The sequence below is a fragment of the Dryobates pubescens genome, chromosome 13 (assembly GCF_014839835.1).
Source record: "Dryobates pubescens isolate bDryPub1 chromosome 13, bDryPub1.pri, whole genome shotgun sequence".
NCBI classification, from domain to species: domain Eukaryota; kingdom Metazoa; phylum Chordata; class Aves; order Piciformes; family Picidae; genus Dryobates; species Dryobates pubescens.
Window position 1 is genome coordinate 7,627,284 of NC_071624.1, and position 20,766 is coordinate 7,648,049.

At 39.7% G+C, this 20,766-nt stretch overlaps 1 protein-coding gene across 5 annotated transcripts in view; it reads left to right on the top strand.

The window, feature by feature from the left end:
• Positions 1 to 18,260, top strand: part of PLS1 (plastin 1) — a 35,468-nt gene extending 17,208 nt beyond the window's left edge. For 3 of the 5 annotated variants that reach the window (XM_054166407.1, XM_054166406.1, XM_054166405.1), the window contains 13 exons: positions 510 to 591; positions 2,037 to 2,202; positions 2,300 to 2,442; positions 3,815 to 3,910; positions 5,722 to 5,917; positions 6,606 to 6,725; positions 7,610 to 7,630; positions 10,994 to 11,072; positions 12,192 to 12,306; positions 13,034 to 13,167; positions 13,824 to 13,947; positions 15,816 to 15,940; positions 17,654 to 18,260. In XM_054166407.1, coding sequence (XP_054022382.1) covers positions 510 to 591; positions 2,037 to 2,202; positions 2,300 to 2,442; positions 3,815 to 3,910; positions 5,722 to 5,917; positions 6,606 to 6,725; positions 7,610 to 7,630; positions 10,994 to 11,072; positions 12,192 to 12,306; positions 13,034 to 13,167; positions 13,824 to 13,947; positions 15,816 to 15,940; positions 17,654 to 17,789 — 1,537 coding nt within the window. In that variant the 3' untranslated portion in view covers positions 17,790 to 18,260. The remainder of the gene's footprint in view (positions 1 to 509; positions 592 to 2,036; positions 2,203 to 2,299; positions 2,443 to 3,814; positions 3,911 to 5,721; positions 5,918 to 6,605; positions 6,726 to 7,609; positions 7,631 to 10,993; positions 11,073 to 12,191; positions 12,307 to 13,033; positions 13,168 to 13,823; positions 13,948 to 15,815; positions 15,941 to 17,653) is intronic. The other 2 variants (XM_054166408.1, XM_009900942.2) reach the window with 2 other exon arrangements.
• The last annotated feature ends 2,506 nt before the right edge of the window (positions 18,261 to 20,766 follow it).

Consider the following 20,766-nt stretch of genomic DNA (forward strand, 5'->3'; position numbering starts at 1 on the left):
CAGAGAGCATAGTAGGTGTCTTAACTTTAGTCTGCTGTAACTTTCTAGTTAAAATAGGCTTATAATACTTCTTCATACACTGTGGTAACAAGGGATTAGCGTATCACTTTCGACATGAATTAGTCTTGGAGGTCCACGTAGTTGCAAGCTACTATGGAAATGCAATACAAAAATATATTGATTATATTACAAAGATTTTTACTAGATACTATTTAACTGACTTTGGTTTACAGTTGTAGTCTTCTCAGCTTTTTTTGGCAGCACAGACATACTGTGTTACTTAAGTGTAAACCCCACTTGCTCAAGTTACTTATAATTACATATACTATCTGGGGATTTCTTGATGAGTGGGCAATTGTTCAACAGGGAGGAGAGATTAAGAGGGCCAGGTGGTGTTTTTGTATTATCAGAAATATTTGCAGCTAGTTTAAAGTGTTACGGATTTATAGTCAAGTAATAGATTTTCTGAGAAATGACAGTTTGAATAAACAATGACTTTTCTTCCTTAGCAAAATGATCAACTTTTCACAACCAAATACAATTGATGAAAGGGCTATTAATAAGAAGAAACTCACTTCTTTCACTGTTTCTGTAAGTACTGCACAGATAGGAACTTGGCACAACTGGAAAAGTAAAATATTTTTCTGTAGCTTTCCTTTAATTACAGTTCTCCTGGTGGAGCAAAAGAAAGGCCTATGTATTGAAAAATGTCCAAGTATGAAATAGTATTTTCTACTAAACTCTGCTGAATATCCTTGTTTCTTAGATGATTTACAGGAAAACATTTTTCATGCTTTCCTTCGTTCTTCCTTTATTCATTGTTCTTGTTTCGCTTTACTAAGTAGCTGAAGAAAATCTTAGGCTCTGAGTGGATGAACAGATCATAGTTTAGCAAGGTAGACAGTTCTGTGCATGGTAGGATGATGTATTGTCAGTAGTGGAGAAATAGAAAATAAGGAGCTTTGTTTATAATTGTGTATCAGGTCATATATATTTGAGAGAAACAGTTTTAAAGATCTTAGTTTGGGGATTAAAAAAAACCCAGGTCTGGAAGAGGGATACAGATCCATAAGTTACTAACCTAATGAGAATAAGTAGAACATGATCTAAACCTTCAGTTAACCAGCAGACTTTTCATTTTAGGCTGTGATATTAAAATATGAAATGTTAAAACATACTGCATTGCAAATTCTCCAAGTAGGTTTTGTAATCTCTACTTATTTAAAGAAGATGTGTCAGTAAAGATGATACCATGTTTGTTTATGTTGTGTCTGTAGACAGTTAAATATGACTCCAGAAAGTAGTAATATTTATGAGAGCTGCCAGGTATTTTTATCTTGGACTGTTTCATCTCTGACAATCACTACTTTTACTTTGAGTGTCAGGATGTTGAATTGCCATGATTTTCTTAATGCTGCCTGTTCAATTACAATTTAACAGTTGCTTGAATAAATGTGTTGTCAGCCTGTATAAATTCCCAGGTGGGATGATAGTCTCAGTTGCCTCCTGCATGGGGCACAATTCCATACAAGCACATTTTTCCACAGGATCAAACTCCTGATATTTTGAGCCATACTTGTTTAATTTGTGTGTGTGCTACTTATGAATCACAAAAATTAGTTTTATTAGAGTGTTTCTCTGTGATCCAAGCTGCGGAATGCGGTCAACAAGTTTTTGGTGGATCCATGTTAAACACTGTCCATAATGATTTTCATTAAATTGTGAAAAGATATGTAGTGGTTCACAAAAAATCTTGTGTGTGCTTTTCCACTGAGAACTATTCAACCATGATATCCAAGGTCAAACTTGAACATGCAGATCAGGTTGCTTAGATATCCAGGAAATGGTGATGTCCCTGTGCACTGCAGGGGAGTTGGATAAGATGACCTTTGAGGGTCTCTTCCAACCCTATTAATTCTGTGGTTCTGTGTATTATTACACTATTTCTTACCAAATCTGAATCTTAACTAATTTAATATGAACAAATTTAATGAGAATTGCAACCTCATAAACTTGTTAAACTCTATTCCAAATAGGAAAACCTAAACCTGGCTCTGAACTCAGCATCTGCTATTGGCTGTACTGTTGTCAATATTGGATCACAAGATTTGAAAGAAGGAAAACCACACTTGGTATTGGGACTCTTGTGGCAGATCATTAAAGTTGGTCTCTTTGCTGATATTGAGATCTCCAGAAATGAAGGTGAGAGTAACACACCAGGTACAGCAATGCTGGCAGTTTGGAGTTAACTGAGACCACAACAGCAATCATTTCAGCTTGCTTTCAAACTTGTTTTTAGCTCTTATTGCCTTGCTAAATGAAAGGGAAGAGCTAGATCAGTTAATGAAGCTTTCCCCAGAAGAGCTCTTGCTACGTTGGGTGAACTACCACATGGCCAATGCAGGGTGGCTGAAAATCAGTAACTTCAGCCAAGACATTAAGGTATGTAGCTATCAGTGTGATAATTGGATGTGATGGTATTTAAACACACTATGCATAGAAACAAATGTGTCATACCCAAAGCCTCCTGCTTTTTCTAGCTATAGATTCATCTTGTATTTCTCAACACTGAAAGCATCCTTTTGATGTATCCTGTTCAGCATCACAGCAAAGTGAGCATTTCTGACAAGCTTATATCCAGGGAAGTTCTAACATTCCAAGATTGGTGTTTGAGTTATTTAGAACAATATGCACTACCTTTTTCGTGTCCATCCTTCCCTGCTCCTGGGTCTGCCTAAAGCTATCCTTTCTTTCTTATGTTTTTTTAAATAAATGGTGCATGACTTTAAATGACTTTAAATCTGCTAAAGGTGATTGCCCTTGGTACCTAGCATTCTACAGAAGAGTAGGAAATGTCCTGAGGCAAGAACAGCCATTCAGAGGGCTGTCTGGAGTAGTTATTAGCTCTTGAAGCAAGGGGAGAACAGCGCCCCCCCCCCCCCAATCCCTGTGCTTTGCTGGTGTGCCAGTTTACTGACGGCGTGTTGGTTCCTTGGGGTGGTGGCAGATCTGCATCATTTTTCTCTTCTTCAGCCTTTCTGCAGAGGGCATGCAGAGAGTACTGTAGGATGTCTAGCTGAAGAGAGAAAAAAATTCAACTAAATGGAAAGGAGAAAGATTCCTGAGGGTGATAAGTCCTCTTTTCATTGAAGAAAACCATGCCACTAATTGCTAGTTAAATATTTTCAAATGCCAGCAAGAAGGTTCTTATTAAAGCAAGCATTTTAACTAGCAAGCAGTTCTATATGAAAACTACTATGGTAAAAATATTACAAGCTATTTAAGAGAAGTGTTAAACCCAAAAAACCTGCTAGCTTTACATTAGTTTCCTAGTGAGGGGAAAAAACCAGAAGCATACTGAAAACTGCATCAAATAAATACAATTCCAGTGAACCTATAGTGACACAAGACCAAATTTGCTCTCCATTTTAAACTCAAATTACCTTGTCAATGAAGAAAGAAATTTTTATAAAACAGTCTATTTTAAAAGGACAGATAAGGAATACCAACACTGAAACAAAGCTCCATATTGTTGAGGGGGGTTTGTGATTATTTTATATGCATTTACCTTAAATATCTTAATTACAGCTGTCTAGTTCATATCCAGCAGAATAAATTCAATAAATGTTGTCCAGAATAATCAGCAGACATTCCATCTGCCTAAATAAGCTCTGTGTGAAATAGCATAGTATGACCTCAGCCATTATTAACTGAAATTAGGGTGCTATAGTTTTGGCAGAAAAGGGCTATGAAAGGTTACATATATGCTTTTTAAATTAGTCTAATTTTTTTTAATATAACCTTCTTGGTTTAGGATTCAAGAGTATATTACCATCTGTTAAATCAGATTGCACCCAAAGGAGACGACCTTGATCAGTCACCCATTAAAATTGACTTTTCAGGATTTCACGTAAGTATCCAGAAATAAAACCAGACTGGAATTACCTGAGACTTCTATCTATATACCAAATGTCCTGGTTACAAGGCTCTTCCTGAATCCTCTTTTGTTTTGCCAAGCATACAGAAGCTCAGTCAGATTTCTCCATCTCCCAAATACTCAGATGGGGAGAAACTTGAGTGAAGAGCCAGTGTGTTACAGAAACAGGATAATGTATCCTGCAGTCTGTATTTTGGAGCTATGTTTGTCTTGGGGTAGTGTCTGACTGCTTTTCATTACAACATCTTGCTCAGCTCTGCTCTTCCAGAATTCAGACAAGGAAAAGGAGTTGACTTCACAAACCTTGTGAACCTTCCTCAAACCAAGTAGCATTCGGAAATTACCTGTGAGCCCTTCTAATAATCAACAGAAGAGCTTTAAGGGATAGAGGGTCTAAAACCAGCCTGCCATCTTTAAAATACCATCATTAGAGGTATTTAAAAGATGCATGGATGTGGTGCTGAATGGTTTAGTGGTAGTAGCTTAGCAGCAGTGGTGGGATTGTGAGCTCAAGGTGAGCAGTTGGACTTGAAGAGTCTCAAAGGTCTCTTCAAACCTCATCAGTTATGTGATTCCATAATGCTTGTTGGAAGGATTATTTCAAGAATGCATTTGATACAAAAATGACCTGTCTGCTTGAGAATATGGATAGCTACTTATCAATCAGAATCCTAAGTAGAATTTTGTTATTCATGATAATGAAAACCCACATGGAAAATTACATATGATTAAATCAAGTGCTTTCAAACTTCTTCATGAGGAGAGCTCTGTTTTGCTTGTTGGGTTTTTTTGGAGTAAGAAAGGATAGTAGATAAATTTTTTCATGTGATTTCCTGCAGTTCATATGATCATGTTCTGTAATGTGTTATAAATCAGTATTAATAACACATAACAACTTGTTCTCAAGCAAATTTCTGGTTGAGCGTACCAACACTGAATTACTCTGTTATACAATTCTAACAGCAATTAAATTACTAAATCATTTCTGTACAAGTAGTAATTCTTAGCATTATGAAGATTTTGAGGGAGAAAATGTACACTATGCAATTTTGGACACTGTTATATTCTATATTCTATAACAATGAATAAGTGAAACAACACATAGGCTATCAATTTAAGACTGTTCAGAGGCAAAAGTATTACAAGGAGAGCAAGGTAGTGGATTATCCCCTTCTGAAACATTCAAACTCTCACTGAGTGTTTTGGGCATCATCTTTAATTACCATGCTTGAGAAGATCAGTTTCAAGCAGCAATGGAGAACCTTTTGCACATGTCACAGAATCTGCAGCGTGAGAATCAGTAGCCTGGAAAGAGCAATGTAACCAGCACAACTTTGGGTGCTGCTGCTGGGCACTGTGATTCATGGGGAATACTCTGCAGGTAGTTGCAGAAGCAATGGACAGGTTTGGGTTGGGTATTAGGAAAAATTTCTTTCCTGAAAGAGTGGTCAGGCCTTGGCTGCCCAGGGAGGTGGTGGAGTCACAGTCCTTGGAGGCGTTCAAGAAATGTGTGCACATGGCACTTGGGGATGTGGTTTAGTGGCCATGGTGGTCTTAGGTTGATGGTTGGACTCAATGATCTCGGAAGTCTTTTCCAACTGAAACAATGCTATGACAGAAAAAACGTGGAAGAGATTGTGAAGAAGGCAATTGTTCTGGGCTCCAGGGCATTGAGGGAATGAGGGAAGACATGGGTTATTTAAAAATTGACTGGAGATTTTGTGGGTAAAGAATGGAAACATGCTCATATTCATTACAAACTTCTTGGTTTTTTTGTCTTTTAGGATAAAAATGACTTGAGGAGGGCTGAACAAATGCTCCAACAGGCAGATAAATTGAATTGCAGACAGTTTGTAACTCCAGCTGATGTGGTTGCAGGCAACCCTAAACTCAATTTGGCTTTTGTTGCAAACCTCTTTAACACATATCCAGCCCTACACAAGCCTGATAATTCATCTTACGATCTCAGTTTATTAGAAGGTATTCAACTTACTAAACATACTGGAGCAAGAATATTAGTGATTTGTATTTAAGTGTGCCTTCTAGTTGTAATATAGGATGCCTGTGTGATGGTGCTAGTGTTAACACCAGCATAGAGAGCTTTCTTACTAGCTTTCAGTATAAGCTTTAGTAGACATCCTTGTTACTGTGTTACTCGCTTGTGCTAGTTTAACCAAAGGCTCTTCCTGAACAACCTTCCATCATTAATCTGCAGGAGCAGTAACTGTCCTCTTACTCTCTTTCCAGTTTCCTGTATTTCTTTCCATACTATTTATATTTTAGCTGATGCAAAACTGCTGGCTTTCCCTAACTTGCAGTGCTGTACCGTGCAACTGTAATAGTATTTTCCAGTACTTTTCACATATTGTGTTTATACATATATAAGTGTATATGTTTGTGTATATCAGTTTGCCTTTTAAAATGAAAAACAAACAAAAAGGCTTCTGTATCAACAACCTATATTAATCTATTGCATCAGCAGCCTCTATAGATCCTAGCACATCAGCAGGTTTGGACTTTTAACCATACAGTTCAGATTCCTAATGCTAGAGATAAAGGGATAATTGGTAGCAATCTTTGGCTATTACCCTTCCTCTGGACCAGCTAAATCTAGGATCATTAAATGGCTCCTGCCAGTGTATTTCACAGTTGTTCACTGATCTCAAAGGAATGGTGAGAATCAGGGGTGCTGCACTCGGGAGAATCATCAGCAATGTTCACACATTCCTCTGCACTGCCTACTCCTGCCTTCCTCTTATTGTTCCTATCAGGTTTCCTTTCCATCTAGGTGAGTCCATCTTCCTTTGCTCCTCTTTTTTTTTTCGTAATTTGTCTGCTCTGCTACATCCCTGTGTCACAAATCTTGTCTCCTTCAGACCACTCCTGTTTCAGGCTTCCTGCTCTTCTAAGTTTCAGCTGGGTAGAGGTATAGGAGCACAGGTGGTAGTCTTTGCTTTTCAGCTGTGATATCCCTAGTCACTGCAGTCCCTGCTGACCAGGACAAATAATTGGAGGAAAGACCTGCTCTTCCTCTGTTGAAATTTGTTGAGAAATACAAAACCAGGAGCTGGGTAGAGGTGGAATATGTTCAGATTAGCATCTCTGTTCTGAACATAAAGTTGCAGGTGTCATTTGAAATACTGAAAACTTGGTCAAATTGAGAAGAGTTTCCATTGGCATGGCCAAAACCCCCATCTGAACTAGTTTCTGAACTTTGCAAAAATATTTAGGTGAGACCAGGGTGTCAGCTAAAACAGTTTGTGAAAAGTTACAGTCACCTGAATGCTGCATTATGATTTGGTAAGAATAAACACTGGCCAAATGTAACTTACTGTTTATATTTTAGCAATGAATAATTCATCATGAAAATGTTACCTGTTCATAGGCAACTAGATGACACATTGTTGAACTCGTGGAACTCCTGTGGTGTCAGATAGATCTCAACTTTCAAAATAGTTATTTCAGCTAAAAGTTGATGCTGTTTATATGTTTTTATGGTATTTTATGTGGTTTAAATGAAAAAAAAAAATCTCCTGTGTTTTTACTGATGCTTTCTCAAGGTAGTGATATAAAATATAAGACATTCATTTCTTTATAGTTTCATCATGGACTGTCTGTTGAAATCTGACTCATAATTTATAATGCTTTCCTATTTTGCTTCATGAAATGCAGATTTGACCCCTCCTAATGTAGGTACTGTATTTAGTACTTTTCTCTACTCCTTACAATTGTTTGTTCTGCAATTGTTTACTTATTTCTTTTAGTTTTTCCTAGTGTTTTAATCATCTCTGTCCTTTTCCGGTTGATTTTTGCATTGTTCTTATAGTTTTCCATTGCTTTAATATGCCATCACAAGTAAAAGAGAAATAAAAAAAGCCCCACTTGTCTAACATGATGCATGTAAAATGTGGGCAGGTTGTGCAGTATGTCCTTTCTCTAGGTTTAACTGGCTTTCCATGAGCTGAGGTATAAAGCTCTAGGCATGTGTGGATGAGTAAAGCTTCCTGAGTCTTTGTTTTCCTCTATAAAGTCCATATTTTCAGTGACTGTTTCACCCAAAGAGTATGTTGTGGGAGTACATAAGCCGACATCCACTCTGGTAATGCTTCCCAAGTCTGGTGATGTGCACTTGTAACTTTAGGTAGACTGACACGGCAAAAAGAACATTGCATATTGTGTGGGGATGGAGCAGGGCATCCTGTCCTCGGGCAATGCATGACCTTTAACTGAGTCTTGCTGTTGTGAGGAACCTCTTGCTTCTGGGGAAGGCAACAGAGTTTGGACTCTGTCACGCAGAAAGCTGACATCTTGTGGGGAGAAAGAGGAGAGGCATCTGTCCACCCACGTTTGCTTCAGTGTGGATGTCGTCTGCTGCTTTTGCTTAGCCCACTGGCAGCCTTCAAGGCTGTTACCCACTCAAGCCAGCTGAACTTAGGGTACAAACTGCATCTTCAGCACTGTTGTCTTTCAGAGAGAAATGTAGGTTATTTGGAGCCCTCTGGAGTCTTGACCTCACCCCTATGGCTACTCCTCACTCAGTTCCATAGTATAATGATCTCAAAGAGAGAGATGGCAAGAAATACAAAGGATTCTACCAAATTTGCTCCTCTCTTTCTTTTGTGTAGTGCTTCTCCCTTTCAGCAGTTTTCCAATGCCTTTGACTATCTGCTGCACCACTCAGCAGAAGATATGCTCCTTTTAGGATCACAGGGTATTTTTTGAATAAAAGAACAGAGAGAAAACAATTGGTCACTTTTCAGCCATCCAGAAAACTTAGGAACACTATGTGTTGCATGCTAAATGGATTTGTTTAGAGTGGCATATTAAATATAGTCTTCTGGGTTTAGTTCCTGGATTCCTGCTCTCGAAAAGAGTGCTGCCCAACTTGCATGCTCATGCTCTTGCTTGGCTCCTTTGGATTCTTTTAACCATGTTAAGCACACATTTTAGAATTCTAAGGCTGAGTATCTGGGTTTGTAGCAATGCTTTTTCTAGTAAGAGGTCATTACATCTTGTTGCTGTCTCTGCAATGGATAAGTGTTCCTAAGAGCACTTGGCAGTCATCGTTTTAGGTATTACAAACCACCTTGAAGAGCCTAAAATCTTAAACAAAACCCCCCACAAAATAAACAAACAAAAGCCCCCAAACAAACAAATAAACCACACAAAAAACCACCCAAACAAGGCAAAAGGGACCTGCTTCAAACACTATAACCTCTCAAGTTACTCCTTATAAACTTAATGTATCTATTGTGTCTCTTTATGGAAAAACACTGACAGTTTTAACAACTTTGTCAGAAAATGTGATTCTCTGATGCATTTTAAATTTTGTAGTGGGGGGAAAAGCATAAACAAGAGTATAAACAGAGAAAACCAAAGCTGACTGCCTGAAGACATAGTAAAACAGTATTTTTCTTTGACTCAACATATATTTGTCAGCAACTGGTGATATTTTTAGAACTAAATCTTTGCAACAAATACCATGACACAAATAATATGTTTCACATATGAAACGACTGATAAATTAGGAATAAAGTATATTAAGGTAAATTTCATCTGTTTTGTAATAGCTGAAAAATGAGTGGGAAGCTGGCTGAAACAGAAGTAAAATTTGTTATGTTGGAAAACATCAATTAATTGTGGCTCAGATTTACAAAAAACCCCTAATTTTAGGAATAGATTTTGAAATCCAGAGCTTTGTTGTATAAAAGACAAAGAGAAGTAGCTTGAAGTTATAACTTGTATCTAAACATCTATGTTGTGGTATGTGTCAAATTAATGGAAAAGATATGCTAGAGGTTTTCTTGCTGTTATAATGATAAATACCTATTTGTGCAGGAGATTCATTTTACAAAAACATTCATTGGTCAGTAGTCAATGTAGAACTGCAGTACTAAATGCTAAATAGGCCTCATTAAACAGACTTAATACTATTATCCTCTAAGGAAGAAAGCCCATGAAAAATCATACCCAGATTTTTGTTTCAGGCCTGAGAAATCTGTCCTTCTGGCTTTGGGGTTTTTTTTTGATTGTGTTGTTTGGGGGGAGGGAGATAGAGATTTAGTCCTCTTCGATGTTCTTTTTATTTTCTTAACTGTGGAACAAAGTGCTGAGGTTATTCCAAGCTCATATTCAGACTCTGTTTTAAAGTGCTCTTCCTGGATTTAAGAGCAAACATCTCAGGCAGCACTGAGTCATGTGCAACGGGCCACAGAAACCTTGTTAAAATTTAGGTAATGTTGTATGTAGGCAGTTAATGTATTTGTTACTGCAAAGTAACTGTACAGAGAAAGAGCATTATTTTTAGGAACTCATAATTACACTGGGTAAAAACAATCTAAGTCAGGAGAGTGAAGGGTGGGTTATTTTCTACTGAAGTTTCTACATCATTCCTAAGCAGAGTTGTTAGTTGAAACTGCAAGAGTAACAGCCTCCTTAGCACGATAAACAGCTTCACAAATATAACCAGTGCTGCCTTGCTGAGTCTCTAGCATTAAAAACTAAAAAGGTGAGGGGAGAACCTTCACAAGTTAATACCAGGAACTTGTGTGTGGAGAGAAGTGAAACTTTCTGGAGTTTGATGCAATTGCAGTAAGTGTGTCAGTACTAACTTTTAATAAAACCAAGCCACTCCAAGCAGATTTAGAGATACTGTTGAATTTTGTAAAATACTATTAAAAAAGTACAAAGGCATTGTTTAAAGATAATTTCCACTGATTTTGGTCTTAAGAAATTATTATTCATCAGTGTTTTCTACATGATAAATTAATTATCTAAAATATAACCACCAAACTATTCCTGTCTTTTATTAAATTGTATTTACACAGAAAAATATAGTCTAATAGCACTCTCTGTAGTGCCTCTGGCCTTGTGCCCACAACTGAAGGACTCTGAATTTGATGGGATTGCTTCCAGTTACTGACCAGTAGAGACCATTGTTGGGGAAAGCATGGACTCATTTCTGGGGGTGGGGGAAGGGCCATGAGAGTTATTTAGACATTACTTATTGAAGCATCTTTTCCAGTAATGAATATAGCATTCTACTTGTCACCCTAGGAGAAAGTAAGGAAGAAAGGACTTTCAGGAACTGGATGAACTCCCTGGGTGTAAGCCCTTATGTTAATCATTTATACAGGTAAGACATGAAAAAAAAACCCACCACCAAAAAACACCCAAACAAAAGCACAATATTTTTTTCTTCCCCAATCATGAAAAAAAGGAGAGAAGAAGAAGGGAAATTGTATTTCTACAAAGTGTGATAGGAACTTCTAAACTGGTCTGTAGAACTGCATTAAGCGGTATCTGACTGAAATATATTCTACTCATGATCTGGGAATACTAGTAAGCTTGTAAACTTTTGCTGTGCTACCCTCACTCCCTTTACTTTGAATTACATTTAAAAAAATAAGCTATAATTGTGGTTTATAATACAGGAGTTTTATTTTCTGTAATGAGAGCTGAAATGACTGCCTGGCAGAAAAGGATCTGAGGGTGCTGGTTGACAGCCAACTGAACGTGAGCCAATGTGTGCCCAGGTGGCCTGGATCAAGAATAGTGTGACAAGCAGGAGTAGGGCAGGGATCGTGTCCCTGTACTCAGCACTGGTGAAGCCGTGCCTCAAATACTGAGTTCAGTTTTGGGGCCCTCAATACAAGGAAGACATTTAAGTGCTGGAGCATGCCCACAGGATGGCAACAAACTGGTGAAGGGTCTGGCAAATGTGTAAGGAGCAGCTGAGGGAGCTAGGATTGTTTGGCCTGGAGAAGAGGAGGCTGAGGGGAGGGAAACCTCATTGCTCTTTACAACTTCACTGAAAAGAGGTTGGAGTGAGGTGGGGGTTGGTTTCTTCTCCCTAGTGTCAGGTGATAGTATGAGAGAAAATGACCTGAAATTGTGCCAGGGGAGATTTAGGTTGGATATTAGGGGAAATTCCAGGATTCCAGGATTGGAACAGGCTGCCCAGGGAGGTGGGCAGTCACTGTCCCTGGCAGTGTTCAAGAAACATGTGGGTATGGCATTCTGGGACATGCTTTCATGGCCATGGTGGTCTTAGGCTGACTGCTGGATTTGATCTTGGAGGTCTTTTCCAACCTTAATGATTCTGTGATCCTCCACAGAACAACAGACACTTTTATTTATGTGACTGAATTTTTTCAGCAGTGTAATTACATTTTGAGAGCTCTCAAGTACTTAAGATTTCTGTGGTGAATCTGAGCTTTTATACTTAAAAAAAATTGGTTTTATTCTGGTACAGTGACCTCTCTGATGCTTTAATAATCTTCCAACTGTATGACATGATTCGTGTGCCGGTTGACTGGAACCACATCAACAAACCTCCTTATCCACTACTGGGTGGCAATATGAAAAAGGTTGGTAGCTACTCTCTGCTAGAGCGCAGTTTTGTAAGTAAGTTTCAGGCCTGACGTTCAGCTACTGTTCTCTGATGCTGTTCTATTGTGAGGTGTTTCTTCACAGAGCAGTTTTATGTGCTGCCAGGAGAATCTCTACAAGTTTTGCAGAATCCAAACCTTCAGTTAGTTTTGTGATCATTATGCAGCCAGAAATGTAGAGGGAAAATAAATCCATCGGTTTAAGAAGAACGTTTCAATATTCAGTATTGGTGAGACACTGGAACAAACTGCCCAGGGAGGCTGCGGATGCACCCTCCCTGAAGGTGCTCAAGGCCAAACTGGACAGGACCTTGAGCAACCTGGTCTAGTGGAAGGTGTCCCTGCACATGGCAGGAAGGTTGGAACTGGATGATCTTTAAGGTCCCTTCCAACCAAAACCATTCTATGATTCTATTTCTCTGAATTCAGTTTTGATGTAAATACAGTTCCCTGACTTTGGTGGAAGTGAACTTACTTTTTTTTTCCACGCCTGAGAAAACCATTGTTGGAATCTTTGCATACTTGCATTTATAGTAACAACTGTCTTATCATAAACAGGATGTAGAAAAGCTGGAAATCTTGCTCTAGCTCCAGATTGTCCCAGAGGTTACAGTAAGCCAAAGTAATTCAAAGTACACAGAGATTATAGGTCTGTGTTATACTAAGGTGTTTTCATCATTTGTGTACCACATGTATTTTTTTTTAGATTGAGAATTGCAATTATGCAGTGGAACTTGGGAAAACAAAAGCCAGATTCTCCCTGGTTGGTATTGCTGGACATGACCTAAATGAGGGTAATCCAACTCTGACGTTGGCTTTGATATGGCAGCTGATGAGAAGGTAAGTTAGGCACAGTATGTGGTAGATACGCATATATGTATCTGTGCACCTATGAATATATGTCTTGTATATCAAGGCAAATCCAAGATAAGTACAGAGTAATTGAAAATTTAAAAAGGAAGATAAACAGAGGTAATGTGTGCCATAGAAGTCAGAATGGGAAGACATTTTTAGGCCATCACAGTGATATTAATGTAAACATCATAAAGTGAGACTCTTGCTAGCAGGAAAAAATACTATACATTTATTTAATTAAATAGTATTTTATTACAGGTATTTTCCACAAAGTTAACTTTCTTACATCTACTCCAAAACAGTCAATGCTTTTTTGTTTCTCAGATTGTTGTGATCCAGTGTTCAAAGGGACTTGGATGTGAGGAGCCATTTCAGCTTACAAAGAAAAATTAGTTACGATGTGCTGAGTGAAATACATGAAGAAGATGTAGCAGTGAATATTAAGAGTTTTAAGATGTTATTTTATTCCTGAAAGGAATGAAAAAGTGATTTAAAGTACTGAGCAGTTTCTAAGGTACCTTATGAAGGTACCTTAGCCTTGGCAATGTGCTGGAAATATTTTCCTTTTGCTTGTACCTTTGTGCTCTCAAAGTTGAGTTCAACCATTCCCTTGAATTCAGACTTTTGCTTTCTTTCTACAGGTACACTTTGAATGTATTATCAGACCTTGGAGAGGGGGAAAAAGTAAATGATGAAATTATTATGAAGTGGGTGAATCAGTCACTTGCAAAAGCAAATAAGAAAACTTCAATTACAAGTTTCAAGGTAATCAAATGAATTTACTTCTTTCCAAATGTAATCAGATCTGGGATTTGTAACCTGATCTAGTGACAATTTGGCTTTAACAGTGGCTCTCCCATCAGCTAGCATAATTGCGAGCTCTGACAGTCTGTGAAATTTACAAGCCTAATTTATTAATAAGAAACAAAAAGAAAATTGCTGCTGTAGGATTCAAACCAAACCTCAACAACAACAACAACAAAAACTGGCTAAACTGTCATAGGGACATCTGTCTGAAGTTACCAGTGTTTGGGCACAGCATGTATCTTCCAGATTTTTGACACAGTACTCTCATGCTTGTCCAGAATTGAAAAGCTAATTTGGAAATACTGGGGGGGTGTGGGGTGTGTGTGTGGTTCAAAAAAGGAAAATTAAACTCTTTCCATAAAGAAGAAAAGAGATGGGTTATTGTCGCAGGAGGCTCCCTTCTGAAGTGAACAGAAGGCCTGATACGCAGACTGGACACATTTCTTAGGGAAGCCTGCTGTCTCCCAAGGATGACGGTTAAAGATTTGAAAAGAAAGCTGGAACAACCCTCTGATTTTTCAAGCAGGCAGTGGTGAGGTTGCAACAAGAAGTCTGAGGGCACTCAGGAGAGACTTCAGGGCCTTGAGATCACTGGTTCAGGGTTCAGGAGCAATAGCCGGTCCTCCCAGTTGGAGGGAATGGTGAGGAAAGAAACAGTAAGAGCCAGCAGATCAATGCCTGGCTCCAAACCTGGTGTCACCAGCAGAAATCCAGGGTTTTTGATCATGGTCAGTTTACATGACACCAGGCCTGCTGGCAACAGACAAGTTATGCCTGTTACAAAAGGGGATAAGGATCTTTCCACAGGAGCTATCAGGACTCATTGAAAGAGCTTTAAAGGGGTGTAGGGGATAAAACCAGCTTTGCTGGAAATAAGCCTGGGGAGGGCATGCCAATGTTTGAGGGATGGTGTGCTAAGTGAGGTCCTTCAATCAGCTGTCTTGGTGGAGGCAGAAGATGAAGATCCTTGTGGCAGCAAAGAAGAAAGAAGAAAAGGTTATTGACATGTTAGAAACCACAGAAGTGCCTGAAGATGGTCTTTGAGGCTTCTTCCACCCCAGAAGGTGGTGAGATCAGTAACATGCATCCCATGTCTTCAAGCAGATACATATTACTATTTCTAAATGTATCATTCATGTGTTGGCTGCATGGAACTTCACTGAATTAGAAATCAATAGTTCCAACCTGCTGGCCAAGGCAGTCATGTCATGCAGCTTTTGTGCTGAGCCCCTGCAAGAACAGGGCCATCCCCACTGCCACTGGCTGCTGAGTGTTGGTTTGACATCCATCATCAGCTGTTTATGTGCCTTAACAGTTGGGAGGGAAAAATAATTACAGCCAAGACACTTTTTTTAAGAACTGAAAAAGCGTATGTCCATGTTTTAAATGCAAAATACAGACTGCTTGTGCCAGCTCAGAATCCCACCTGAGATGAAAAGCCATAAACTACTGCACAATAGAGTTCCATTACAAGAAAAGAAGAAAAGTAGCTGGGGAGTGTAAATACTTTGTTGTTGTCTTGGAAGTCTGTTCCTTGGGCTTCTTTCAGACTTCCCTTCATTCCTGAGGGAAAGGGGGAAGTTTCTTCCATTAAATAGATTTAAACCATTTATCTAATAATATCAACACTGTGTGTGAGCCTTATCATTTTGATTGTGGAAAAGAACAGTATAGACCTCCTAAAGGAGGGGAAAAAAACCTTTCATGCAGTAAAGTAACCAAACTTTCAGTAAGTATGTGAGATTTGCTGAAGGCCTTTTTGCATTGTGAAGATGGAATAATCAAAGCAAACTACTTATGCTAATCTTTGGTGTCTTTTCTTTTAGGACAAATCAATTAGCACTAGTTTACCTGTACTAGATTTAATAGATGCCATTGCACCAAAAGCAGTTCGTCCAGAAATGGTCAAGAGAGAAGATCTTTCTTATGAAGATAAACTGAATAACGCTAAGTAAGTCTAAAACGCTGCTTTGTGTTTCTCTAAAGTGCAGGAAGGTAAGGAAGGTAAAAGAAAACATACCCCAACCCACTGCCCCGAAGAGCAAGAATGGTGAGTTAGTATCAACAGATGAGGAGAAGGCTGAGGTCCTCAGCAACTTGTTTCCTCAGTCTTTACTGGCAACCTATCTCCCAACACCTCCCGAGTTAAAAAGTCACAAGTTGGGTGGCTTTCTGTGACAGAGCAACTGCATCAGTGGACAAGGGACAATGTCATCTGTCTGGACTTCTGCCAGGCCTTTGACACAGTCCCCCACAACATCCTACTCGCCAAAATGGAGAGAGAGGGATTTGATCAGTGGACTGTTCAGTGGATAAGGAATTGGCTGGGTAGTCACATCCAGAGGGTAGTGGTTAATGGTTCAGAGTCCAGATGGAGAGCAGTGACAATTGGTGTCCCTCAGGGGTCTGTACTGGGACCTGTACTGTTTAAAATTTTTATCAGTGCTATAGACAGTGGAACTGAGTGCACCATCAGCAAGTTTGCAGGTGATACCAAGCTGAATGGTGCTGTTGAGATGCCAGAGGGACAGGATGTCATCCAAAGGGACCTGGACAGGCTGAAGAGGTGGGCCCTGGTGAACCTCATGAGGTTCAACAAGACCAAATGTAGGGTCCTACACCTGGGTCAGAACAATGCTATCAATACAAGCTGGGGGAGGAGGTGATAGAAAGCAGCCCTGAGGGAAAGGACTTGGGGGTACTGATGGATGAGAGGCTGAGCAAGACGTGAGCAGACAAGGTGCGCTTGCAGCTCAGGCGGCCAATCACATCCAAAGACCATCTTCTTTTTAGTTAGGAGATGAAGGAAATGGGGGTTGGTTTCTTCATCCTACTATCAGGTGACCGAACAAGAGGAAATGGCCTGAAATTGTGCCAGGGGAGGTTTAGATTGGATATTAGGAAAAATTTCTTTGCTGCAAGAGAGGTCAGGCATTGGAACAGGCCTCCCAAGAATGTGGTGGAGTCACTGTCCCTGGAGGTGTTCAAGAAATGTGTGGACATGGTACTTTGTGACATAGTTTAATGGCAGTCTTGAGTTGATGGTTGGACTTGATGATCTTAGAGGTCTTTTCCAATTGAAACAATTCTATGATTTTATGATTTACTGGTGTTGGTTTTGTTTGTTTAACAGACTTCACTCATTAATTTGTTTCAAGTGGTATATATAATAAAATCTAATACTCTGGAGATACTTTTCTAGCATATTTCAAATATTTATAAGAAGAGGATGGAACCTCCCTTTTACAAGGTGTGCTATGGAAAAGACATGGGGTGATAGGTACAAGTTACTCCTGGGAAGAGTCCCATTGGACTCCAGAAGAAAATGTTTCCCCATGAGAACAGTCAGACATTGGAATAATCTCCCAAGGGAAGTAGTGGATTCCCCTCCGCTGGGCAGTTTTAAGACTCAGCTTGACAGCAGGCTGGGCCATCACATTTCAACTAGATTATTGCCTAGAAAGGTTGGCCCAGATGATCCTTGGGGTCCCTTCCAACATGCCATTCTGTGGTGCTTTCTTCACAGTAATGTCCATTTTCTCAGAGTGTTGAGTACTGCCTGAAGAGGCCTATCCTGCTATTACAGTCCATTGCTGTGTATCTTGGCATACTAGCAGATGCAAGGAAGATAAATCACACCACTTATTTTCTCTTGTTTTCCAAGATATGCCATTTCAGTTGCTCGGAAGATTGGTGCTCGTATATATGCGCTCCCAGATGATCTGGTTGAAGTGAAGCCAAAAATGGTGATGACAGTGTTTGCGTGTTTGATGGGAAGAGGACTGAACAAAATCAAGTAATGAAAACATGGAATAGAACTTTCTGCCATGCTAAGCACAATGAATGCCTCACCGTTTACAGAGTTCTGAAGCTGAGTATGTGAAAATGTGTATGCACAAATGTACTCATTGTAAACATGATTAGAATGTACTTATTAGTTAAATTTTTATTCAGTTTCATAACACCTTGAACACTTATGGATAATCCTGTTTTCAGAATGTGTTCATTACCAAATTACCATCACAGGTTTGCATTGTTTTAAACAAACAAAAAAAACCCCACCCACAGCATATTAATCAAGCTTCATTTATAGTCGTTTCTGTAGGATTGTGAGGATCTGCATCATTTTACATGTGTTATTTCAAGACCTATTGTGAAACATTGTTTGATTCCTATGGGTGTCATTTACATACCTTCATCCAAGTCTCAAGGTGCATTCCAACCCTGTTGCATTACTCCTAACTGCACAGAAGGTATTGTCTTTGCCTTACTCTTAGCTTAACTCTGTTGAAGTCAGTAAGTCACATGATTGCTTTCAGTGGGAGCAGGTGAAGGCCTATGGGGAATGTCTGGGAACTAATGAATATTGGTAAAGATGGTGAAACTTTTTTGTGAGAATAACCTTTAAGTAATGTAGTAGCTTTGTTCTGTTACTGAGCAGAAACTTGGCTGTTTTTTCTTAAGATACAGACTGTAAAATAGTCACTGGAAAGATAACTATGTCATTATTAGGTCTGCATATGCACTAACTTTTGCATCTGGACTAAGCATCTGATTTCCTTCCCCCTCCTCCCCATTTTTTCCATAAAATACTGTATTAGAAAACAGTAAAGAGCTGACTAGTCCAGTTTGGGGTTTCACATTAACATCCTGCATTTCCTGGTAGGTTACTCTTTTGGTTTTCCTAAAGTGTATATTGTGTGCAGAGCTTTTGTCTAGAAAGATTGGATGAGTTCATAAATCTTTTATTAATGTTATTTATACTCCTTCCTCTGCAACTGTACATTTTCATCAAATGGTGTGGATTTTTATTCAAGTTCTTAACAGAAGCCAAGCACAAAAAAAGAAAGAAAGGAAATTAAATGAAAGTAAAAGTGTATTGTTGGTTGGTTGGTTTCTTTAAGTATGAAGCTGCTGCCTTCTCAGCTCTTAACACAGTCCTAAGTGTGGCAAAACCCAAGAATCACAGCTGACCTAAGCTTTACACCTTCAGTACCTCACACAACATATTAATAAAAGGAAGATGCATCTGTTTAGTTTGTGACAGAAAGGGATAGTGGGAATGGGGAAAATTAAGGGCTTGGAGACCCTTTTCCCTGTTTACTGGTTTGTACTTTCTGGAGAGAGCATTCCCTTAGGGCTCTGGTTTCCAGATACTTGTTTAACTGTCTTGTACTCACTTTGCAGTGAATATGTCTAGAAACTCTTTGTTTTCCCTTTCCATATTAAAATTGTATGCCACTTTGTCCTTAAATTTCAGATACATTTGTGTCACATAAGCTACCCAACACAAATTTTTTGTGCCTTACTCTAGTGTGATACACAGTAACATGATGAGACTTATTTCCTTCATGTGTGCGTTTGCAGCATGTAGAGGCACAGAACCAGAGCTCTGAGCTTTACTAACTTCAGCTGAGCAGTAAGGATTAACATATGATGAAAGTCTGCCTCACTCAGAAAAATCATGCGGTCAACACTTGCATTCTTTGAAATGAACATTCTGAGAAGAAAATACAGACATGCAATCAGGAGTTGGATGCTGGAGATGTGTTATGGTCTGTGTTCCTGAGGCCTCACAGTGTGGTAAGATTATTGAACCATTGAACTGTTTCAGTGGGAAGAGACCTCCAAAGTCATTGAGTCCAACCTTCAACCTCAGACCACTGTGGCCACTGACTCATGTCCCAAAGTGCCCTGTTCACAGGTTTCTTGAAGACCTCTAGGACAGTGACTCCACTGCCTCTGTGGGTAGCCTGTTCCAACACCTGCTCTTCTTCAGTAATGAAATATCTTAATATCCAACCTAAAACTCTCCTGGCACAATTTCTGGTCATTTTCTCTCATCCTATCACCTGATACTAGGGAGAAGTGACCAACCCCTACCTCACTCTGCCTTTCAGGGAGTTGTAAAGAACAATGAGATCTCCCGTCAGCCTCCTCTTCTCCAGTCTAAACAACCCAGTTCCTTCAGCTGCTTCTCATAAGACTTGTTCTCTAGGACCCTTCACCAGCTTTGTTGCCCTTCTCTGGGTACCAGCTCTAGCACCTCCATGTCTTTCTTGTACTGAGGTCCCCAAAATTGAACCTAGTATATGAGATGCAGCCTCACCAGTGCTGAGTACAGGGGCATGATTTCCCTCCTCCTGTTGGCCACAGTATTTGTGATCCAGACTAGGATGCTGTTGGCCTTCACCACCGGAGCATACCTTGGCTCATATTCAGCTGGCTGTCAACCAGCAGGCTCAGGTCCTTTTCTGACAGGCAGCTTTCAAGCCACTCTGTCAAAACTCTGGCGCCTTCATGGGGTTGTTGTGAAGCAAGTACAGCACTTGCCACTTAGCCTTATTAAACCTCACACAACTGACCTCAACCAATCGATCCAGCCTGTACAGAACCCCCTTGCAGAGCTTTCTTACCCTGAAGCAGGTCAGTACTCCCACACAATTTAGTGTCACAGCAAAGTTACTGAGGTTGCTCTCAATTCCCTCACCCAGATCATTGATAAAGATGTTAAATATAACTGGCCTCAATACTGCGTCCGGGGGAACGCCACTTGTAACTGACCGCCACCTGGCTTTAACCCCCTTCGCAACCCCCTGGGCCCAGCCATTCAGCCATTTTTTTAACCCACATAGTGTAGGGTAAAACAGTGAGATGACAGCTCCCTCGAAGGAAGCTCGCGAAATCCTCCTCACGGCTCCTGATAGGTACGGGCCCCTTCCCCGGCCGACTCTAGCCCTCTAAACGCTGTCAGGAGGGAAACTTAAGTCACGGAGT